This window comes from Bombus pascuorum, chromosome 12 (genome assembly GCF_905332965.1).
Source record: "Bombus pascuorum chromosome 12, iyBomPasc1.1, whole genome shotgun sequence".
NCBI classification, from domain to species: domain Eukaryota; kingdom Metazoa; phylum Arthropoda; class Insecta; order Hymenoptera; family Apidae; genus Bombus; species Bombus pascuorum.
In genome coordinates, this window is record NC_083499.1 from 9,950,980 (window position 1) to 9,975,148 (window position 24,169).

Consider the following 24,169-nt stretch of genomic DNA (forward strand, 5'->3'; position numbering starts at 1 on the left):
AGCCGGTGTCGAGGCCCGTTCAAACGTCTCCGTTCTTTTTCATCTCGTATCCGTCTCTTCGTCAGCCTCTCTAGATGGTCCTCTCTTCGGGCCTAGCGATCCTTTTGCTTCGTAAATTGAAACTCCCATGTATTCAAGTCCGTGGATCCGCAGCACCTTACGAGTTCGGCTACGTAAATTAGATTTTCTGCTTAGGAAGCGGCAGTATGATTTTCTTGGTCTCCTCCCTTTCTGTAGGATTCGTCGATCTGTCTTCACTGAAGATTCTCGCGCAACTTACGCGTACTTCGGTTTGAAAATCGCTACTGAGAGCTTGATGGTATGTGTAGTTAGTAGGATGTTTTAAAATGTTTTTTAGGAAGTTGTTTTTGATTATGTGCTCTTGTTGTTGGGTTCTAGATATATCATTTATAATTATCAAGTCACTTGCAGAAGATGAAGTTGTCTTCAGAAATGGTTAGAGAACTATTTATGAATTATTATCTGGTTTGAAATTAATGTAAAGATATATACAATAGATAGGTGTTAAAAAAAATTTCGTGGTTGTATATAATACTATTCAATTTTTTCTCAACTATATCAACCATACGAGTTTAGGCAATTGTAACAGGAACTGATTTCTCTCGTCGCTTTGGTACAAACAAAAGTTTCAAATTTACCAATTGGAAAATAGAGAGAAATATTTGCAAGAGAATTTTCTCGCAGTAAGTAGGTCACGAATGTTACAGTAATTTCCTGTACGTATGCAGATCGAGTAAAAGAGATCCCGCTAAGAAAAGAAGAAGAATACGATATCTGACAGAATTTAGCTTTTTTTTAATTACGATAGAAAAGATCTGACAAGCAGTAGTTTAATTAAGATTAAAAGCCCGATACAACGAATTGTATGGTTAACTTGTCTTTCGATTAACCTGGATTCTACTGACGTAGTTGCATTAAGTGCAAAAGATAGAGAAAGAATGCGAGGGAGAGGGTTAGAGAGGGTGTTGTACATCTTCCGCGAGGAAACATAGTTTTGTTTTATCTCGAATAATAAACTTCTCTTTTTGATAAGAGGTTGCATTTTATGCGCGTAACGGCGGTTTATTTAAATTAGTGACCTTAATAACCAGCCTTGAACTATGATTCTTCATGAATTTCATTAAAAGATAGCGTGCGAGTTTTCATTTATGGATCTTTCACGTGTCCTACGTGATATGTGGTTATATGAAGATATTACACACAGTGTTCCGCATGGAATGTAAAAAATTTCTCAATATTAACTTGAGAGATCATTTTTAGTAGACTGTGAAATACTTTGTGGATAAACAGTGTAATATAAAGAAAAGGTAATAAGATATAAATACATGGAATACTAAAATCATTGAGCCAAAGGGAACAGCAAGCTGAAAACAAAAGAAACCGAGTAAGATTCAAATGGTTAATAGAAATCACCTGATATTCGATCAAAGCGCCAAAGCCCAGTAAAGATGATGGATGCCTCGTATCTTTCTTTCGAAAGATATCCTTGGATGATGAATGACGATAGAAAAAGAAGAGACAAGAGAAAAAGAGGAAGAATTCATAAGCCACATAGGATACATATTTCCTGGAAGTATCGAAATTCTAGCAGCCGTCTTCCCGTACGATCGTCCACAGAAAACCAGTAAATTTCACGGCTCAAGTATCAGCGATCGCTGAGTCGACAGTTTATCCTTTCTTCTCGTTCCATTAGGAAAGCGGAAGTTTCCGGGCGCGGATCGAAGGAAGAAGGAAGAAAGTTGGTGGTTCGATTGGAAGGCGAGGGAAATTTCTACGGACGAGTCGAGTGCGCGACTTATTCGCGTTCGTCGTCGTCGTCGTCGTCGTCGTCGTCGAAGCCAGAGGCTCGATCGAACCGATGAAAATAACGGCGAAACGAAAAGTGGAAAGAAGTTTTCCGATAATGGAGCCGAGAATCGTGGATCCGTCGCCACGTGCTGGCCGCAGCTGCATTGGAAATTAATTTCGACTTAACGATGCGAATTCCGAAGCCGGTGTGTCGGTGGATTTCCGATGCGTTACGAGTTTTTGATGCGTGTAGATTTCCAGAGGGACGAGAAGAGTAAATGGGCGGAATCGAAAGTCGAGTTTGTTCCCTGGGATTTTACGATTCGAGGTAACGATTCGAAGTTCACGCGGAGGATGGCCATTTGTCAATTTGGAAATATATTAGTTGCTATTGAAATGCAGTAAATACAAGTTTGATGAAGCTTTATGCGACGTAAATTCGTACGAGGAATGTGTAGACTTTTCGCTTATAGAATAGAAATAAAAGCTGCTAGAAACACAGGCTAATATATGTACGTTGAATTGTGAAGACGGAAAAATGTTCTTCCATATGACAGCAATTTTGCCAGCCAGTATCTTGTCGAGCATTCACGTATTATCAGATTGTCTTTTCACTAAATTTAACTGTGGAATTCTCTTGAAAAATATTTACATCAAAATAATAATCTGAAAAATGTTGGTTATCGTATAGATACATATTTAGTATACATTTAGTTTTTTCCATAAAACTTGATGTATTTACCATCCATTGTTAAAAGTTAAAAGGTTTAGTAGCTTAAGTATCAAAATGTCGAGGATAATTGCGAGTATAATAAATAAATTCGACTTCTAACCCGATGTTTTAAGCGTCGTTATCGTAGCGATGAAATGCTGTACAAAATGCAAATAGCACGGTTGCTCTTTTGATAGTATAATTACGATATAATTATGTGTGCTAGTTTTTCTTAATACAAATCTCTCTGTAAGCTCGTGTTTCACATATTCTCGTGGATAAGCTGACATAAATATTCCTGCAGATTCATTTATACTTATATTCATAAACATTTCTATGTTTTTATTTTGTACATATTTGCTTTCTGTTCCTTATAAGAGAGGCTTTTTCAGTATCTCTTTCACTACATCACTTTTAAATGTAGAAACCGTGTAACTTTTATTAATGAAGAAAAACTGGATATTAACAACATTAACGTGATACGATAAATAACAAAAATAAGACGTGTCGTAATTTATTTTACCCAAAATTATTGGTATAAATGCAATACCACGATATTTATATTAATCTTAATAAACTCATAAACTAAACCATGGATATTTATGTAAACTCATATTGTATACACATTGCATTACATATTTTTTTACATAAATACAGAAACAGACTCTTGGAAATAATTTGTTTCGCGTACTGTTTAATATCCTGAACACTGCACTTTGGATATTCCATATATATTTGTATTTTGTAGATTTCCCCTTCTTCCAATTTTGCACAAATGCATAAGCATCCGTAGTTTACTCATAACAATAAGCTTAATATTAGCTTACTGAATTATCACTCGACAAAACGCGATTTATTTTACTATCTCTAAATAGCAATTTAATACTAGCCTACAATTTCCAATATATCTCGAGGAAACCTTGTCGAACGCAACGCTGAATAGAAAGTAAAGGTGAAAAGTAGGGAGAGAGTTTCATTGAAATTTTATCAGAAAAGCCATTCGTTCCTAGACGAATTCAAATCAGGGAATTTGGCACAATGTTTGACGGTAAATTCGACGCCAATACCCGGTATTCTTGCGCGGCTTGTGGGTCTTTCAAATGAAACAGCGCCTATGCGCGCAAGCCTTCGGCCTTTGGCTTCCTGAAATAGTTGTTGTAATAGTACACTCCCCTGCCCGAGAAATAAACCCAATTCTACATACTTAACAGGCATACCATGTCTAACACCCTCGACCGTGTCTTCGACCTTCCTGCTGTTAACACGTGAAATGCTGTGCCGACGTCTCACGTTAATTGAGAATTGTGTAGAACAGGGTTTCGCCTTATCTTCGTTTATACAGCATGAATTCGACTTCGTAGAACTCTTCTGCTTAAAAATATACATAAAATAATAAATGATTTAACTATTCTCTCTCTCTCCAGACTTCCATTTTGTAACTTTCTTATGAATTAAAAATATTTGTAGAAAATTCTTATTGATTTTGATGCTTCGTCTATTCTACTGTGTTTGAGTGAATTGTAATGAAAAAAGTCTGTTTATGTATTGAACTGTTCCGAACTACTTACTATGCGACATGTACGCTATGATTTATTCACTAATAATGACGGAATCAAATTCGTTGATTTCTGTGTTTCTTTTCCTTTTCTTTTCGTTATATTCAAAGAACTGTGATATTTGAAATTTACACCATGTGTCTATTAATATCTGAACGCTTTACTCTCCGAGTATTCTCTTATGCCAACAGACTGTCTGTTAATAACAGATGATTTTTTCTCTCTCTAATAGCATAAACGAAAATAAATGAATAGCAAATGAAAATAACGAAGATATAGCCATCTTCTCGCGTCAGAGATATATGTAGTTTGGCGGTAAAAAATTAACTGACAATTTCCTTTGATATGAAATTCGATATGAGAAGAATGATTGTTCTGTTTCCCGAACATTTTTACCACCCTATTAGTTTAGCTATGAGAGGCCCCACTGTACATTAAACCATAGACGACGTAACCAAAGAAATTCGAGCTACTGAAATGGATCGTGATTCGTTTGAATGAAAAGGAGATCGCAATAACGTACAGGCAGAGTCAGACCACCCTGACGCATGCTAAACGCGAACGTGGAAACGCGGCGCAATGGTATCTTTATCGACGTTCTAATGTCCGTCGTAAAGCGCGTCCGGCCTGGCTTTACGACGGCTACGCGTGGTAATTGAAAATCGTGTCCAACCTCGTTCCGTTTCACGTGTCCGTAATGAACCGTTCGAAACGCGCGACGGCCCGCGCGGAATTGCGAACATTCGCGCGATACGCGCCGCGATTACCGTGTATTAAAAGCGCGGCAGTCTCGATTGGAAGTCGTTACACTTGATTCGACGTCGATCGCCGTTCGTGATACTCGTTAGACCGAAATTTTCTCTCGTTTCGATAGAATTCGTTAGCTAAATCGAGATAGTTTCGTGTAATTCAAAGGTTGAAACGAAGAGTTGAATGAGGCGTTAAAAAAATAAGATACAATTTTTTTTCGTGAGAAACGAATAGATAGGAAAATGATACCAGAACTTTAATTATCGAGATTAAAGTAGATGTAGAATTTGTACGAAGAAATCAATACGAAATTTTAGGTGAAATTAGTGGCGGAGATTGTAAAATTATTTATAAAAGATCGCAAATCTATTTGTAGAATATATATAATTTGTATTAAATTATGCTTTCCAGCTATGGCCAGAATTATGTTTTGGATTATTAAATAAAGATCCATTATAAAGATTTATAAATGGCAAAAATTAACGTTGGCTTATGGTTTTGTAACGTTTTGATCACTTGATTGATTTTTTAATATTTCTTTGATTGTTACACCGCGGATGATTATACGTTTGTGGAATATTTAAAAGACATAACATTCAGGAGAATAAAATACCTCGTATAGCGTTCAATTGACGAAACAAATTTCTATTTACTCATTCGTAACTCGTTCATGAAAAGATAAATTTACAGTAACATATTCGCAGTTTAATAATTGAATTAATCCATCGATTAATATTGTATAAATTATAAATTATCGAAATGAGCTTTGAATATACACAAGTATTTTCGTTTAAATTGTTGTCGCGAACGTCTGTTTTATACGTTTTACGTTCAAATATTTTTGTAATGTTTCAAGCAAAGGTTGTCCGGTGGAAAACGGGGGGAAATAGAAGCGCGACTGTGTATATTTGTTTTGTAGCGTAAAAAACACAGGAAACCGGGTGTATTTTTAGAACGCAGTCATTAATGGATGCTAGGAAATGTGTGTACGCGGGCATATAGCAGCGCTGTCTACGTCAAGCACATTCGCACGTTTGGCAGTAACATGTGTCAAATGTTAGACGGTTCTGAAAACGTGTTCCGCGTAATGCTAATGGCCAAATATAGGTTTACTGAAATTACATTTTCCCTGTTTGTCAACGATGGTCGAATGGCTCGTGAAAAGTCATTTTATTAAAAGTCAGTTTGATTTTTCACGTAAATTCGTGCGAAAAAATTCAACGGAAATTTAAGATCTCACTACTCCGACTTGGTATATATATATAAAACGTTCTATATAATTCATATTATATCTAATTTATAATACATTATACATTAATTGATATTAATCAAATAGGATTTCACATACGTATGGTGCCAAGATATCCAAATTTTTGTAATTTTATTAGCCCCGTGATGAGACACAATTGCAATGTTTAAATTGGTAAAATTTAGAACAAATCTGCAATTACAAAAAATTAACGCGCAGCGTGAATGAGATTTCAATATGTTTTGTTTAATACTCATAATATATCGATAAAATATTTTGAAATACTTTCGGAAGCACATATTTAGTACGTAAGAGGGAAAAAATCGTGTAACCTTGAAAGCATAAATAGCCAATTAAGCCGATTGTCAGGGATGGAGCATCAGCACAAAGACGCGCTGACACGTAGCACGGTTTCTGTCTGCAGGTCTGCGGGAAGGTGTTCAACAACGCATCGGCGCTCACGAAGCACAAGCTGACGCACAGCGATGAGAGGAAATACGTGTGCACGATGTGCGGCAAGGCGTTCAAGCGGCAGGACCACTTGTGAGTATAGATGCACACCATTCGCCCCTTTTCCGCGTCAATTAACCAACACTTGTGCCATCTCTTCCAGTTCAATCGTTCGTCGACTAAATTAAGAAAAAATGACAAGTTTCGGGGTAATTTTAGATCTCAATCTTTTACAACGATGCGTTGACACATCTGTAATTCTTTTTTAGAAAAATATTTTGTTTGTACGATGCAGATTTATAACACTGTATGATTTAATTTTGAGCTATAAATAACACAGAATTTACGAAGAATCAATGTCGGTCAGTTCTACAATAACATCGTAGAATTACATTCGAATTATAGTATAGGGAATTGAAATATTTATAAAATAAGAATTCTACATATGTCTTCTATTATTCCAAATAAGTAGCAGCGATAATTAAAACCTTCTGAAAGTTATTCATTGTTAGAATCGTCACTTCTATGGTATACGTATGTGTATCAAGGTCATTGGAGCAGATTTCCCTATAGCGCAAAATCAGTATTTTTTGTCTATATCTTTTCTTCGATTCTCAAAAAAAAAAAAAAAAAAAAATAAAACTTTGCTTCTTTTCCTCTTTCATCGATAGTGAATCCTCAATGAGTCTTTGAACAAAACGCTTCTATCTAAAAACCGAAGCTTTTCGTGTACGTTCGCCAAAGCCTCTCAACGAATAGACGCTATTCTGGTAGAGAATGAGGCTTCCTAAGGCTTGTGCATTACATAATATTATGGAATAGCTGTTTTGGTGCTTTGTACACTCGACGAGAGGATTGTTTCTGATATGCGATTCGAGGCAACGCACGAGTGGGCCACGACTGGAGTGCAGCTTGCTCTCTAGGCCGGATTTCAAGAGGAAAGCTCGCCTTTTGTTCCGAGCCACGCTGCTTGCGATTGGTGCTAGTTGAATGCTGATTTGAACTGCGGTAAAAAGTTTCGGCAACGTGGTGAATCGATGTTGCCTCTTATCGATGCACACGATGGAGTAGTTATTTTACATCTTTAAATTTTTTAACGTTGCAATTTTAAAATCTCCGAATCATTGGATTTTGAAATTTCTAAATACTTTGATCTTTGCATTTTCGAAATTACGAATCCCTGAATCCTTGAATTATTTAATCTCGATCTTCCAAACTTCTTCGTTTCCTAATTTTTAACTCTTCGTATATCGCGGAATAAAATTCAAAAGGTCGAATTCAATACGTTCTCTTGTATCGCTCGAATCAAAGAAACATTTCGAAATGATTATTCTTCACTGATCGTGAGTCAAAGTTGTGAACAGTCGAAAGGCGTGGAACGTGGGCAATGGCGTGAAAAGAGAAAGACTTTGGAGGATCGCAGGATCGCGAGAATCGAAGATTCTATTCTTCTCGAGAACGGAAAAAGAAATAAAGGGGAATCAATAGTAGCAGCAACGGTTGCTAGCCTTGGTCAGACTTGTTGGTTGGTCGGAAGGAGTTAGACTTGTATTACCTTTTGCGTAGACGGATCTACAAATCTTCCCTCCGTTTCTTCTACCTTCTCGACGGTTCTTCTTCCTTCTCATTCGAAATTCGCCACGTATCTTCGTCCACGTTTCTCCTCGGTAAATTTCCCTTTTTCCTCGGCATCTCATGCCATCTCTCTCCCTGTCTCTCTCTCTCTCTCTCTCTCTCTCTCTCTGTGACGTTCAACTCGGCTTTGCAGTTTTACTAGCGATTCGTTGAATACTTTGTCGAAAACTTATTGATACGTCATGGAAATGTTGCTTCTCGTATTTAGGATATTTAATCATTCGTTGTGAATTTCTTTGGATACGAGTCGTTTGTTCTTAAGGGAACTTTGCTGTTGATGTTACGCAGATTAATTTTGCTATTAAGATAACCTTGATTGATTCGTATAGCATTTTAGTTGTAGCAAGTTCATTGAACTAATTGTTTTATACGTTTTATGGTTTCCTTGTCAATTGTTTTAAAATAGGATTGCCTCGAGAAAGTCGAGAAAGGAAATGGTTTTAAAGGCAAACATTTTATTAGACTGTATGAAGTTTTCAGGCTCATGATATAAATTCTAAATGCTAAGTAAATAAATAATACTAAATGAAACATCGGAACAAAGAAGTATCGATGATTTTTAGTAATTTCAATTATCAGATATTTAATAAGAATCCTTTATAACTGGAACGTACGAAAGTTTATCTTTGTACTCTCGTCGAAATCGGCACAATCCTCTTTTGTGCTTGATTCCGTCTGTGCTACGTGCGCTGGATCCACTTCGAGTAGACCGTATTTTTCTTTTCCTCGACCTTTCCACTGTGTCGCCTTCGTTTTATGTACGTATTTTATTCGATAGGGTCGCTCAACACTCGGCTCAATACGAGCTGACGAACAGCCCTTAGAATTACTTTCGTTTCGTCCATGGTTCCCAGAATTTTTTCCCTCTTTTTGTTGTTGTTGCTTTGTTCAAAGGTATCGTCTCGCTGATTGTTCCTTTTTTCAGTTTCTTCTATAGCCTGAGATTCAAGATCAATTATCTTGCAATCTACTGTACGCTCGCTTTTGGCGTGAAAATTCAACAGAAAATTCCCTCTTATCGATTTTGAATCGAAGAATTTTCTTCAAATATGTTACTACCTTTGGATGGAATATTTTAAAGTTTGACAGTTGGATCGTGTGAGTTATCTTACTTTATACTACTTTCAATTCATGCAATCTGTTTCTTTGAATACGACGAATTCGATACGTAGACTCGAAGATCGTAACGAAGTTAAGCTTATCGATCATCGACTTCCACTTCAAACAACTCATTCATCAGTTCCAAACTACCAAAGGAGCCACGATTCCAGAATTCAACGATTTTTTTTTCCTTTTTTTTTTTTTTTATCAATCCTAACAAGTTGCACACGATGGCAAGAATAGCTCGGCAAAAAACATTGGCCCATGCGGGCATTCCATTTGGCTTGCGTCCATAAAATTTCCTGGTCGGTTACTTGGAAACTCGTTTTCAAGAAAGCATATGCCGGGATTCGAGTAAACGATGTGGACGACTTTATCCGATCAGCGAAAAAGTCCTTGGCCTGTTTCCTGTTTTTATTGAAATCCTTTTAACCTCGGATATCTCGCAGAGATGAGGGACTTAAGTACCTAACTCTGTACGTACGGAATCGTAAAGAATTGCGTTTTCCCTCCCTACGAATCCTTTTAAACTTTGCCGCCAACCAACGCATAGCTTTTCGAATGGCAAAAAGTAAGATCCTCGATGATTCGTATTCGGGATCGATAAAATTGGCATTAAGCCTGTCGATACGGTTCGCAAGTAGAGTAATCGACAATAAAATTATTAATCTGTATCGCGTGTTCCTAAATTCGATAACAAATTATCAAGATATTTTGATGGCGAAGCAAATTTGTTGTGCGAATTAATGTTGACTTTTTAAGTATTGATAATGTTGAAAATTCGGAAAATTTTGTTTGAATTTTTAAATAAAAGTAGAATGTCGTTTGAATGTTCCATTAGTAGAAATGTTTCGTTTGAAAAAAAGTAATGTTAGTAATACGAAGAATAGAATTACTTGGGATATTTCATATTTTAGTGGTTGTTACTTAACACATTTTTATTCCTTGTCAAATTAAAGTTTTTATAATTCACAACAAAAATTCCTGTTTCACTGTGGATGTCTTTTATTAAATTGTTACGGGCAAAAAAAGTAGAAATTGTTTGTTATTAAAATAAACATCTTCCTTCTCTTTTTTTCCACGCCGTACAGTTTATTACGTATGAAAATTAAGTATAATTGCACTTCGAGATTCTTGTCCCGCGAGTTCAGCGTGAAGTTTAATTCGTGCTCATCGAGCTGAAAATTTTCCTAGGTTCAGTGAAGAGAAAAAAATTACGTCCTGCCTGCTTTTTACGTAATATTTCAACCGGCTGGATGTAATATTGCAATTGTCGTGAATGAAATACTTCTTTGAAGTCTCTTGCCTTTCAAGTATTTAGCAAAGAATTTTCTTGGAGCGCGGGTCTGGTAAGAAACTCCCATTGCATAAAGAAAATCAACTAATTAATCGAGGGCAAAAGGAAGCTTGCCTGTTGTCCCTCGTGTTTTTCTCGCGTGCAAGAATCCTTGTTATTTCTCTCTTTTATATCTTCGTCAAATTCTGCTCGCTGTATGTACTTGTACTATCGTCAAGTAAAGATATTAATATTAATTAACAACTATTTAAACACTCTGACATGTTATTCAGATGGCAATCGAATACGTTCAATTTTCTGTCGCTTACTACATCATATATACAGTAGCGGACAAAAGTTTAAGACGATGATTTGTAAACCGGATTACAAACATCTTATACGCATATTGTTCTTCTATTCGGTTTGTCTCTTTGGAATAACGTAGCTGTATGTTTGACCTTCGTAACCTCAGACAGTCAGTTGTTAAATACAAACAATGTAGGAGTTACAACAGTTAGTTACCGCCTAGCACTTGGAAACAGTGGACATTAGTTTAAGACGATCTGTGTAAAACGTGAGTACGAGTACAGTTTTTGAACATTTTGATTCTGGAATGTCAAAATCATTGTTTAGTGTACCTTTTATTGCTTAAAATTCATTTAGGTAGGAACAGACTATGGGTAAATCAAAGAATTTACTTGAAAACGAAAGGGAACAAATCGTAAGGCTGCGAAAGCAAAGTAAAACCTTCACCGAAATAGCAAATATAGTGAACAGGTCAGAAACAGCTTGTAAACAAGCTTGGTATAAATTTTTAAAGACAGGCATGTATTGCGATCAACCGAAAAACGGAAGACCACGGAAAACAACACCGAAAATGGATCGCCGGATTCATCGATTGAGCGAAAAGGATCGTTTTCGTAGTGCAAATAATATTGCTGCGGAGATAAACTATGAAAACGATACACAAATTAGTGCTAGAACTGTTAGGAGAAGATTAGAAGACTTTAACTTAAGAGGACGAAAACCCCAAAAGAAACCACTGCTGAGTTCTAGGAATCGAAAAAGACGACTTGCATTTGCTAAAGCTCATAAGCATTGGACAAGTGAAGATTGGCAAAAGGTATTGTTTTCTGACGAATCGAAATTCAATCGCGTCTGTTCTGACGGGATACGGTACGTTAGACGTCGAATTGGCGAAAGTTTGAAAACACAGTGCGTTTTAAAAACTCTTAAACATGGTGGTGGCAACGTTATGGTGTGGGCGTGTTTTTCTCGAAGCGGCCCTGGTCCGATATGTCGTATCAATGGAATTATGGACCGTTTTCAATACAAGGACATACTCAAGAACACAATGTTACCTTTTGCACGCAACAATATGAGTGATGATTTTATTTTTCAAAATGATAATGATCCGAAGCACACGGCTCGGGTTGTGAAACAGTTTTTTCAAGAAGAAAATATCACCGTGCTGCCGTGGCCGTCGCAATCACCAGACATTAACCCAATCGAGAATTTGTGAAGCATCATAAAAAAGACAGTACAAGGTTATAAACCGAAAAATTTAAATGAACTTTACTCTACGATTGAAACAGCCTGGAATAATATTACGGTAGATTAATATAAAAAATTAATAGATTCTATGCCAAGAAGATGTACCGAAGGGATAAGAAATAACGGATATTGAACAAAATATTGAATTTAAACAAAAATTGTGTATATTTTTTAACCAAAAATTAATATTTTTTGTATAGTCTTAAACTTTTGACCGACGAAATATTATACAGATTTCGTTCCTTTTTTATAACTTAGCTATTGAGCAAAATATCAAAATGAAATTTTTTTTCTAAGTGTACAAACAAATGTACAATTAGTTAATACCAAAAGTAGAACACCGTATTTATATTTTTTATGGAAAGTAAATCAATTATTTATTTCTTCCATTTCGTCTTAAACTTTTGTCCGCTACTGTAATTGTATTCTCAGTCATCAGACTGAGGCGCACAATTATTCTTCTTATTAATATTTTATAGTGCTATAATCAAGTGGGAGACGATTTTTAAATATCTGCAAAAATTTACCATGTCAGAAGCCTTTGAACTTTTGTCCTAAATAATAAAATACACGAATATAAACACACAGACAGTAAGTAAATCCCAAAATATAAAGACTATTGTCTAAATTGGAAAGATGGAACAATTTTGTCATTGTTGAATGCTTGCAGGCATATAAATATCTTGATTTTCATTTCATAGTGTTCGATGTTCTAATTAAAAAGGAAAGAAAAATCGAGAAAAAAAGAACTGGAGATCGATTCGATAGAAAAAGCAGAAATAGAAGATTGTCTATAGTTTTCCTTGTCATTGAAATGTTTTGTGACGTTTAGACGAGCCTCGAATTACTGACAACAGGAAAAGTGCGGAGATAGGCACCCTCAGACCAAACGTGATTAGAGCTCTCATCGTTCAGAGGAAGTTTGACGGCTGATCAGGAAATAAAAGTAATGCTCCCATGATCGAGCGTAATTTAATTCCATTTGCACGAACTAATAAGCATCGAATTACACTTTTTGCTGGTACTTTCTGTTATCTAGCCCTTCAACTTCCTTTTTTGTTCTCCTCTCATCATTATATAATAGGGGAAAGAGCGGGTTTTAGATCACGTAACGCGTTCGTAGAGCTATCGGGAAATTTTTCAGAAGAAAAAGGATAAAAACATCTTTCTTTCTCAATTAATTTCCCATTTCATACCGGCGGGCGATCGTTCTTGAACTAAATCTACTTCGTTTGGGATCTTTTATTATACTAAACAGCAGATATTTCCCGCAAATTCTATGAATTGTTGTAACAATTTTTAATTGATGTATGATTTTATTCTTCATTTTCTTCTTTTAATCTTAACGTTCGGTATTTTAATCTACTTTCATTAAAACGTGGCTAGTCCATGCATTTCTCTATAGAATCAAATTCAAAAGGGAATTAAGTAAATACAATCATTTCAATGAAAATACATTAAATACAGTAATTCTCCAATACGATATCTTTGATTTTATTCGTTATAATTTCAATAATACTAGACTGCTCGTTAATTTTTCAAAGTACACATAAAATATTTTTTAATTTGAAAAAAAGTCTACAAAGTTAAGATCTTTTCTAAAAAATACAACTATCTAAATGTATACGAAATATTTAAAAAGATCAGAAAATTTACATTTAACACGTGACAGAATCTTCATCTGCCTTGACTCAATTTTACCAAAAAGTAGACGCAGAAAACATAGATTCTTTATACTTATAGGTCACGAGCAACAATATCCTCGTTCTCTCGTTTGTTTTCCGTTTGTACTAAGCGCCACGGTTCTCCCGTGATTTGCGTGCTCTTATTATCAAAAACATTCCAAACAGGCGTTTGCTGTTCGACTTTAGGCAACAGTACACTGAAGAGGAAAGAAAGAATCTCCGTGTACTTAACCTGTTTCCTGTTATCCCTTGAAAGCCTCTTATTTCGTGGACGCTACATAGAATTTGTATAGAATTCGTTGTTCCATGCTGCAGTAATTAAACGGGTAAAAGGAAATATAAAAGAACAACGCCGACGGGCTTTCCTTCCTTCGCTGCCAACTTCGTAACTGCAATTGTTCTCTATTTTGCACATTTTTGATTTCCTCGAATATAAACTGTTCGTGTGTGTACCCTTTGGCCAGAAGAATATTTTAATTCACACACATACACACGATAGAGTTATATGAAACTTTGAAACTGGGATACATCGTTTTACTACTTGAAATATTCAAGAGAATTTTTATAATGGTGTTTCGTCGAATTTATCTGCATGCAAATTTTATTTATCGTCATTGCAGAATTACCTTTATGATATTAACGTTGTAATCGAATTAATAAATTGGAGATATTTGTACCTTTATCGGATACTTAAATATGCTAAAAGGAGAAACATATACAGTGTTGAAAGTTATCAATTGTTATTAATTAATTTTCAAGAATCGCTTTTAATTTTCTGTACATCTACAGTTTATTATAATAACCTATAGTAACAGAATTTACCGAGCAAGTTAAGTCGCCATTAAGCTCTTGGCTTATGATTTCTTGAATAGTAACTTAAGTGAGCGCGACGCTGTCAGATGGCAGAATATCGAAATATTCTATACAATTTGTATCTAATAATCTCCAGTTTGAAGAATGGAAACTAAAGTTAGAGTTGAAAGTAAACTTTGTTACGAAAGAGAATATAAACTGCCCTCATTCAATCGGAATTATAATCTCTGTCACAAGTATGGCTCGATATTATAAGCCAGGGGTTAAAAGCTTTCGCATCGAGCTATAACTTTGATTTGAACTCCACTGATACTAACATTCTTTTAGCAAACGATTGAACAATTTTATAATGAGAAAACTTTTCACACGCTCAACCATTCAAAAATCTATACACCAAACAAAAAAAAAAGAAAAAAAGAAAGAAGAGAAGCAGTCACTGAATATCAAATCCTCGGATAACACGAGCCGTTCCAATGCAACCTATAACGTTAATCACGCCAACAGGCAAATCCAACGACAACTCTTTTCTCTCCTATTCAAAGAAAAACGCTGCAGAGTCGCTTAATTGAAATCTAAAAAAAGAGGAGCGCAACATCTCCGGAAATTCTTATTCTCCTGCGAGGAGAAAGCTGCGTTTCCAGACTCGGTCCAGCGAGCATAGCCTTGCCACCCTTCTCTCTCATGCCTGTTCAACCCTTTCTTGCCGAGCGAGCGGACGCGCCATTGTAAGTTCTACGGCGTATCTCTGTTATCGAAGTAAATCCACGTAGTCCTTTTCCCGTGTTCGAACGGCGACGGTGCCGCTTGAAATGAGGAAAGACGAAAGGAAGCGCTTATACCTCGAGAGGTATTCTCTTCGAGAGCTCTTCTTCGGGAGCCAGGCTACATATATACTGTATACATAAAGAGAGAAAAATATATATATAATATATATACAGAGTGTCCCAGGGTTTAACGGCCAAACTATGACAATAGATATATTTTACACGTATGAACGAGACAGTGTTATATGTATAAATACGATTCATCCGAAGCTTTCTTAAAAGATTATAACAAAAGTACGAAATACAAAAAAAGGAAAAGATAGAAGCAACGCTGTTGTCTCTAATTCGATGTCATTAGGCGATTATGGCTGGATAAATTTAAGACACAAAAATTTATACGCGAAACGAACATGAAACGAGAAACTGTCACTTTGAACACTTTTAGTATGTACAAGTAAAGAAAGATAAGAATTTTCCTGTATTTCTCTATTCCAATTACATATACATATATAGAATTACTTTTATTATTATTTACATTCACAGAATTAATTACATATACACATATAGAATATAGAATTTATTTATTTGTTGAAACGAACCAAAGTCGAATGGACCAAGATTCTACTCCGACTTTTTTCATCCAGAATAACCTACCAAACATTCTAACAAAGTTATTCGATTTCCTCCTGGGACACCCTGTACATAGAAAGAGCGGAGGACAGTCTCTCCGTCCGAAAGGGATTTGCGACAACTTCGAGGTGGCGAGGGTGAAGGGACGGAGAGAGTGGGATTCAGAAAGAGTCGTTGCCGATGCAGCCAGTAGGGAGAGAGCCTGGTCGTTTCTTCGGTCTTCCGCTTGTAAAGAGGACTTGCTTTCCCACCTCGATATCGTCGATACCCCCTTTGTTCCTCCGCTTCCGTCTCGTCCGCCTCGCATTAAGGATGCTCTGACCCCGTGAAATGAAAGAAAATAGACCTGGGGAAACAGCCTCCACGAACCCGATAGTGCTTCCTCTTTAGTGGGAGCCTAGTCCCTACTGCCGTCTCTCTGTCATTGCTGGAATTAATGGAGAGTTGATAATTGGCGCGAATTTAATCTTCGATCCCGACAGCTGAATCCAGGAGGGAATTTTCGCGTGGGAAATTTGTTCGAGTTTAGAGAGTTTGTTGGATGATTTTAGAGGGAAGAATCGATGTTGGAGATGTTTTACGGTGATAGGGATGTTCGAGGAATTCTTTTGTTCAACGATCTGTGTATTTTGTTTTATTATATTAGGTTGTCCGAAAAGCTTCTTTCGTTTTATAAGGAAATAATAGACACACAATGTTTTTTCTTTTATATCAGTTTATTGAATTATGCACGAACATAATAATAGAAATAGAACGAAATGGATCATACCTAATTCAATAAAATAATATAGAACAGCAATTATTGTTCATTTATTATCTCCTTATGAAACGAAAGAAACTTTTCGGACAACCTAATATAATCGCACTTCTAGCGTGTGCGAAACAGCGAAAAGAGGTGTAATATCGTAGTGTCGTTTTAAATGGCTATAGAGGGGAATCTATAAAAAAGGAATGAAATTGGATTTATTGAAAAGAGTCACTAGTTGATTATATTTGAAAGCCTGAATGAAAGATAAAATGCGTGGGTCGTGGGTAAATAAATTGCTGGGAGTTGAGATGGCAAATGGAACACTTTTCCCTCTTTATAAAGGATATTGCAATTCTTCACGATGGATAATTGTATTCGATCCTGTGTTTAATTCGTTGGAATAATTAAACCAAGGATATTTATGCATTATTAATTTATATATCTACGAACAAAACTCAATAGAAGTTTATTTTATTATACTCCCGAAATATTCCAACTTTGGACATTTTTGCTTGTAATATATAGTCCACATATTTTTCTAACTTAACTTTTAATAATTAGCACATTACACCGTTCGCAAGCATTTGTCATCGACTCTTAAAATAAAGTATAATTTACCTCGCATTTTCACCGAAATAAAATATTCTAATCGATACATACTAGCGTCGCATTAATACGGTTGATCGAGCAGCATGTTTAAAGTTAGGATATAGATGTTGAACTCCTCCGTGTCTATGTAACCTCGTTTTAACGTAGCGCGTTGTATTTCAAGGGGAATAAGCTGTCATAAAAGCCTTGGTGTTTTCATTGCTGAGTTGTTTCTCATGTTTGCATCGGATCCTCGTTGCAAGAGGAATTTTTTTAAACAAGAGCTATGGCTCGTTTTCAGAGGAAAGCACTATCCTTTCCTTTCCTTTGTCGCCGATTCGTATGCAAAGTACGTGGAATGTAAACCGTTAAATTTTTTATGGAACTTAAAATAAAAGAGACGATGAACGTCCGCTTTTCTATTTCAATTTTAAAGAATCGAATATTTTGCTTTTGAGATTTGCGCTAATTATCCAGGGGCATCATTAGCCTTAAAAATTGATATGGCGATCGATTCTACTTTAGAAATATAGTTTCAACGTGGTTCTTTAAAGGGTACATCGTCATTAAAGGAAAAAAAAAGGATCCGCAGAACTCTCGTTCTTTTGTTTCTCCTTCAACAACGAAGCTTTCCTTTCCTGCTTCGACGTCTTCAATACGGTCTTTGTTCGTACATTTTCCTTTCCCCTCGTCGAGCTAAAAACGTTTCGCCGTGAAAAAGGAACTAGAACGAAAGAAATTATGGAAGTATACATCTTCCATCTTTCACGCTCTTATCTTCTTCACGGCCAAATCTAAGTTTATTTCGAATCAACGAAAAATTAATCAATGTTAGTTCGTGGTCTTCCTAATGGTTTTTGAAGCAAAATGATAATATGTACGTAGTAAATCGTAAGAAATATCAGCGATTTCTTAAACTATTAATTATCTGCAAAAATTAACTACGCAAAGAAAAATCATAATTTCTTTTTACAAAATTTCAACAAACATCAAAAGCTCTCAGTAAGTATACTATTCGTTGAGTAAATTCAAGATTTATTGAAAATTAAATTATAATTCAGATAGATTAATTTTATTAATATCTTGAAGTTTTAGTGTATTTGCTGTATATCTGAAACGTGAATCAAAATCTTGCTACAACTTTAACGATTGATCTACACAGACAAATGAAGTATCAAACAAAATTAATCACTCCATAAATTACAAAATCTAATTATTCAGATTACACTTTCCGTTGCACTATATATCAAAGTGAATGAGAAAATTACGAAATAAATTACTCCACTGTTTATTCACCCCGTCTCTTACTCTTCCAATATCTTTGCAAATAGCTATTTGCTTTTCTCTTTCACCACTTAACAACGAATAGTCGCAAGAATAGGTCGATCGATTCCCGGATGGATGCAGATTCCCACGGGATTCAACGTGTGTGTGCGTGTGCGTGAACTGTGTGCGGATCAGAAAGGAAATACGTTAAAGTTGAACGAATTAGCTTTTACAAATTAAACCCTGCCCAGTTGGAAGTTCATTCTGCGATAGAATTTAAGAGACCTCGTTCGTATATCGATGGACTATAAAACTTGCACCAATAGAGAGAGAGAGAATGGCCTCGGTGGACTGTTGGAAAATTTATTGGAAACGATGTCATCCGTGCTATGCTCTGGCCACTTCTTAGCGCGATCCACAAGAGAATCCTCTCTGTGTCGAAAGATACGAGACGTGGCCGATGTTCCAGGGCTCATTAAAGTTTCACAAGAAGGGAGAAAGGGTTGCGACATGAGAATAGCTAGTTGGAATACATTGAAATGGATAGATTCGTTCGATGAACCTTCTGTTACATACACCGTGACTCAGAAAAGTATTTGATTGCTTACTATAGGAAAATTGTATGTATACGAGTATACCGTATGATGTGTGTTATATACAGAGATTATAAAAAGTATTTGTGTATTATTATAACATTTATATAGTAATTAATTAAGTCCAAGTATATTAAGTTTCGTATCATTTGGTAGTATTTTCGTATGATTAGAAAAATTTGATAGCTATGAAAATGAAACGTGGAACCTGATAAAACAAAGCGTTGCATTGGAAAATAAGAAAGATTATAAAATAAGATTCGTACGTAGGATGTTTCTGACAAACGAAAAATCTGTTTAAAATTTATTGTTCCTTCCAATTGCCACGAGAACCGAGAATAATATAAATATTTCTCACGTTGCATACTTCTATACAATTCCTAATTGAGGTGCGCGCTTTACTTTTTATTTATAAAGCTAAGTATTCTTGCTTTTACTCTTAACAGAAGAAGCAAGTGGTTCACTCTTAAAAAATTAAAGGTTGACGCGTAGGCGAAAGGTTAAAGGTAACATTTTTTTCAACGAGCTCAACGATCTCCTTAAACAGCAAACAATATTTAAAAGAACTTTGCCCATCTCCGTGCTCCTTTACTAATTTACTAATTAAAACCTTTGATATTTAACGTCGAGAAGATTCCATAAACGACAAAAAAGGAAAGATGGTACTTTCACAGATTGAACCGTAGAAAGCACCGCCGAATGAAAATGTTACTTCGTTCGTGATTTTAAAAGTCAACATTAACGGTTAAATAAATTCCTAAAATAGTCTCTTAGCGAGACGAGATATCTGATTGTCGTTTACTTCGAAATCGTTTTCGTTTACGTTCTCCACGCAACGACGCGACGGTGCAAATTAATCGAGTAATCTGAAAAATACTCCGTTAGAGCCGTTTCCCTCTCGGCTCGGTCGTCGCGATTGATATTCCAAGCAAATATTTGTCCAGAGAAATCGGATCCAGCATAGTGGTTCGTATCGATGGCGACAACGAGAACAAGCATAGCGCCACCAGTGATACAGATCGACGATTTACCCTCGTACTTACTGGCTGTTTTATCCGCGTTAAATCTCCAATCTCTAGATTATAGTTACGACTAGACAATGGCGTTTAACGACGTCGTTTCCACCGTGTACCTCGTTGCTGGATTAATGCAATTATAGGGCCAACTATCATGGGAGATGAACGTATCAGACGATTCATGGGGGTAGTAAAGATGCCCTTTATTCGTCTGCCACATGGCCAACTTGTTGCACTTTCTCCGTCTTTCATCGCACTCTTCTCGTTTTGTTTTTTTTTTTTTTTTTTCTAGGTTAACAGGGACTATAAGGATATGGTTTATAGTAAAAATGAAAATGATTTAAAATGCTAAACTAGTAAGCAACTAAAACTTGTGTAATGAAGTATTAATAGTGTTGAAGTGGTTGCAACATCTAAGAAAACTCTACATCTGATCCTTTAGTTTTCTCAAGCGCTGAAGCCATCGACAGCGTATAGACAAAAGACTAGGACGAAGGCAGGCCATAAACTGTAGATAGGCGACAATGGCTTCAGGGCTTTCAGTCATAGGGTGGCACTGCTAGCGTGCGGATCTAAACCAGCTCGAATTATATTCCGACTTGTGTTTACGCTTCAACATTAAAATATATTTTCTACCTTACAATTTATCCACGCGTTCCTTTGTTAACACACATCTAATAACCTCAACAAATAGTGTTAAAGTGTTTGATGAATAAAGTAGCAGAATTTGTTTACTCTTCAGATAGTTTCTAGTAGATGAGGTCGTTCTCCCAAAAACTTCACTTCTCCCAAAAATATGGAACATGATTCTTTCGTAAAATGTTTCATTTGCGAGGAAAATAAATTTGAAAATTTCCCATGCGCGTGTATATATCACATCAGATATATAATTACATACATTAAGGTATACTACAAATTTTCAAAGTCCATTTTTTCAGAAACGACACGTCATATGAACAAATTTTATTCCATATCTTCGACTTATGCTTTCACATAGAACCACCCTCTTTCTACCACCCTCTGTCCAGTTGTACTACGATTAGCCCGTCGCTCTGTATTACGTATTCGAATATTATCAACATGATAATAATCAGTCGGTATATTCATTGAAAGATCTCATAGCATTGCCCATTCGGTACGTTTAGCATTATCGATGGCGTTCCACGCTATGGTTATCAGATAAATAGCCTGTAGAGATCGGTCTTTAGCACAGAGAAACGGTCGTAAGATTGTCACGTCGGAGGTAAGCTTAGATCTGTCTCGCAGATAACTCGATGCCAAGATCGCTGTGTAACTCGTACAGGATTTCCGGAGTTCAGTGATCCTCCATATAGATAAGGACTTAATTGGACTGACATAATTTTCTACGCACGATTGGGGCGCCAGATGATCGAGTTTTCTTGGATGTTTCTTGTATATCGGTGGTGGATTATGAATGCTTTGGCAGAGTGTTGGTCTGATCTCGATGAAACGTGACAAGAATCCCACGTTTCTTGTAGAATGTGGGTTTATGGATAATATCACCGACTGTGTATAAATCTTTTACTACTGTGTTCAGTTACGTATTGTTGGTATTGTTAATTAGGACAGAGATACTTATTGATACGTATTATTATATTGAGAAACGGTCTCAAAGAATTTCGCTAAAGATTTATCATTTTCCAAATCGTAGAACAAATATTACAAAAAGAGTTTCTTTCTGTTGTTATAAAAATTTACTATGAGAATTCTTCGAACTTTAAAATAATTCTTATTCTAAATATTATTTTGCAGGAACGGGCATATGCTAACACATCGAAACAAGAAGCCATACGAATGCAAGGCGGAAGGATGTGGCAAATCGTATTGCGACGCGAGGAGTCTGAGGAGGCATACGGAGAATCATCATGCCGGTAGCAAGGTGAATGAAAGCGTGAGTCCTAGCAGTCCAACTACGAGCCCGCATACACCAAACACTCCAGGGAGCAATCCCAGTACGCCCAGCACACCAGGTGCAACGTCGACACCGAGTGGACACGGACATCCGGCCTTGAAGCAACTGCTCGCCACAGAACCTACACAGGCGCAACAGCAAAAGGTAAGTTTGCATATATTTCACATTTTACTTAGCTGAAACAACACAGTGGAAATAACAAAAAATATATTAAACATTGCTCGAATCTGTATATTAAAGTACATGTTTTTATAATTCAGTTGCAATTGTCATATATCTAAAAAGTTAAAATTTCATCCATTTTTAATCAAGCTTGTTCTACGAGATATATTTAATAAGTTGATAATTTATAATTTGTAGTTGATGAAACCTCGTTCATAATATTTGTTCAATTATAGAAACGAGCTCAGTTATGATGTCAAAGAAACAAAAAGAAAACGAAATCTTCCCTCGAAAGTATCTTTTCCATCTATCATTCCGTTTACTGATATAGTTCAAAAGCTTGCCTACGCGTCTGTATATATGTATACATAGATATATGTATATCGTGACACCGTTTTCTTGAAATTGGTCCGATATTGGTTCGTCTGAGATAGGTTTAAAGGCTTAGGGAATAGCGGCTCTCTTGGATGAGTCCGGTCAACGTGGATCTGAAGATCCAGCGACATAAGAGGATTACGTTGATCTGCCTGATCGTCGAGCGATGTTACGCGACCTCTAACTGCACCCTCATTAATTTTTATACGTCATTCACGAGCTTCAATTTGTCCGGCTCGGTACAGTGACTCCGATAACTGGATTCAAGGAATTAGATCAGTTCAGAGACAGATTAGGGATTATAGTCGTTGCGAAAAATTCTTTAATAACGTCGTTCGACATTTGTTGTCACGTTTCTTCCTCCATCTATTGCTAAGTGTAATTATTGGAAAACTATAAGGTCGACGGAGAAACGTACGAAATGGTTTCTGTTGTTTGCACGTGTTATAAGGCACTTAGCTTTCAATGGAGAATTAATGATACACGTGATGGAATGGCTGGAAATATTGGAATTGTTCTTTTCTTCGAATTGATTCGTTAAAACTCTCTTTAATTTTGTGAAACATATATTTCAAACTTTTTAGCGATATTTTATATTGTTATTTTGATTTCAACGTTTTTGTTAATCGTGTGTTTGCATTATGTATGGATTAATTATCTCGAAGAAGTGTCGCGATAATGTTAATTGAACGGCTGGTAATTTTACGATATTAGCAAATTTTGTTTTTATTGCAATATTCGATAGGAAAGGAATAATATTATTCTAAGCTTCATAATAAGAATGCGATGTAAGCAACTTGAGCGTATAATTACCAAGAATGTAGTAATACGATGTCCTAGACAAACAGAATGTTAATATTGCGGGCGATTACCAACGCAGTAGAAACTGGCCGTATCAGTCAGCCATCGTTTACACTGGCACACAGGGACGGACGCTACTAATAGTGGAGTTGGTTAGCATAATCAGCCAGCCGTGACACTAGCAGGAGTTTGTAGAAACACCGCCAGTAGTACTATCTACGACGATAGCAGTGGATATTAGGTGCAATAGTACTTTGTGAAAATAAATAACAAAAATTACATTTACGTCATTTATCGAATTGCCATTAAATGTTACTATACCTATAACCTGTAAATGATGCAAATATTTCAAAGTTATTCAAAGATTTATCTATTTTCGGGAGCACATACTTTAATTAAAAATTATGGATAAATCGATTTGCACTAACTTTGTCCTTTATAAGGATCATAGCAGCGTGCATTATATTATTATGATGCGATTAAGTTGATTTTTAGAAATAATTATGTGCTAATGGAAAACTGACATTTTCAATTATCGAAACTTCCAAATTGTAAACCAGACTAACAAAAAGAAGTTCTTTTGAACATTTATAAAACAGCAGATGAACTCAAAATGTAAGAGATCTCTGCCTATAGATTCTACTTCCTCAATTGTGCTCGTCGTAAATAAATTCCACGATAGATCCATGAATGGTAAAATTTT

General features: G+C 36.0%; 1 protein-coding gene across 5 annotated transcripts in view; it reads left to right on the top strand.

Annotated features, from left to right (window-relative positions):
- Positions 1 to 24,169, top strand: part of LOC132912642 (uncharacterized) — a 609,022-nt gene that overhangs the window by 455,105 nt on the left and 129,748 nt on the right. For all 5 annotated transcript variants that reach the window (XM_060970231.1, XM_060970232.1, XM_060970235.1 and 2 more), the window contains 2 exons: positions 6,501 to 6,619; positions 21,969 to 22,272. In XM_060970231.1, the coding sequence (XP_060826214.1) occupies positions 6,501 to 6,619; positions 21,969 to 22,272 (423 nt within the window). The remainder of the gene's footprint in view (positions 1 to 6,500; positions 6,620 to 21,968; positions 22,273 to 24,169) is intronic.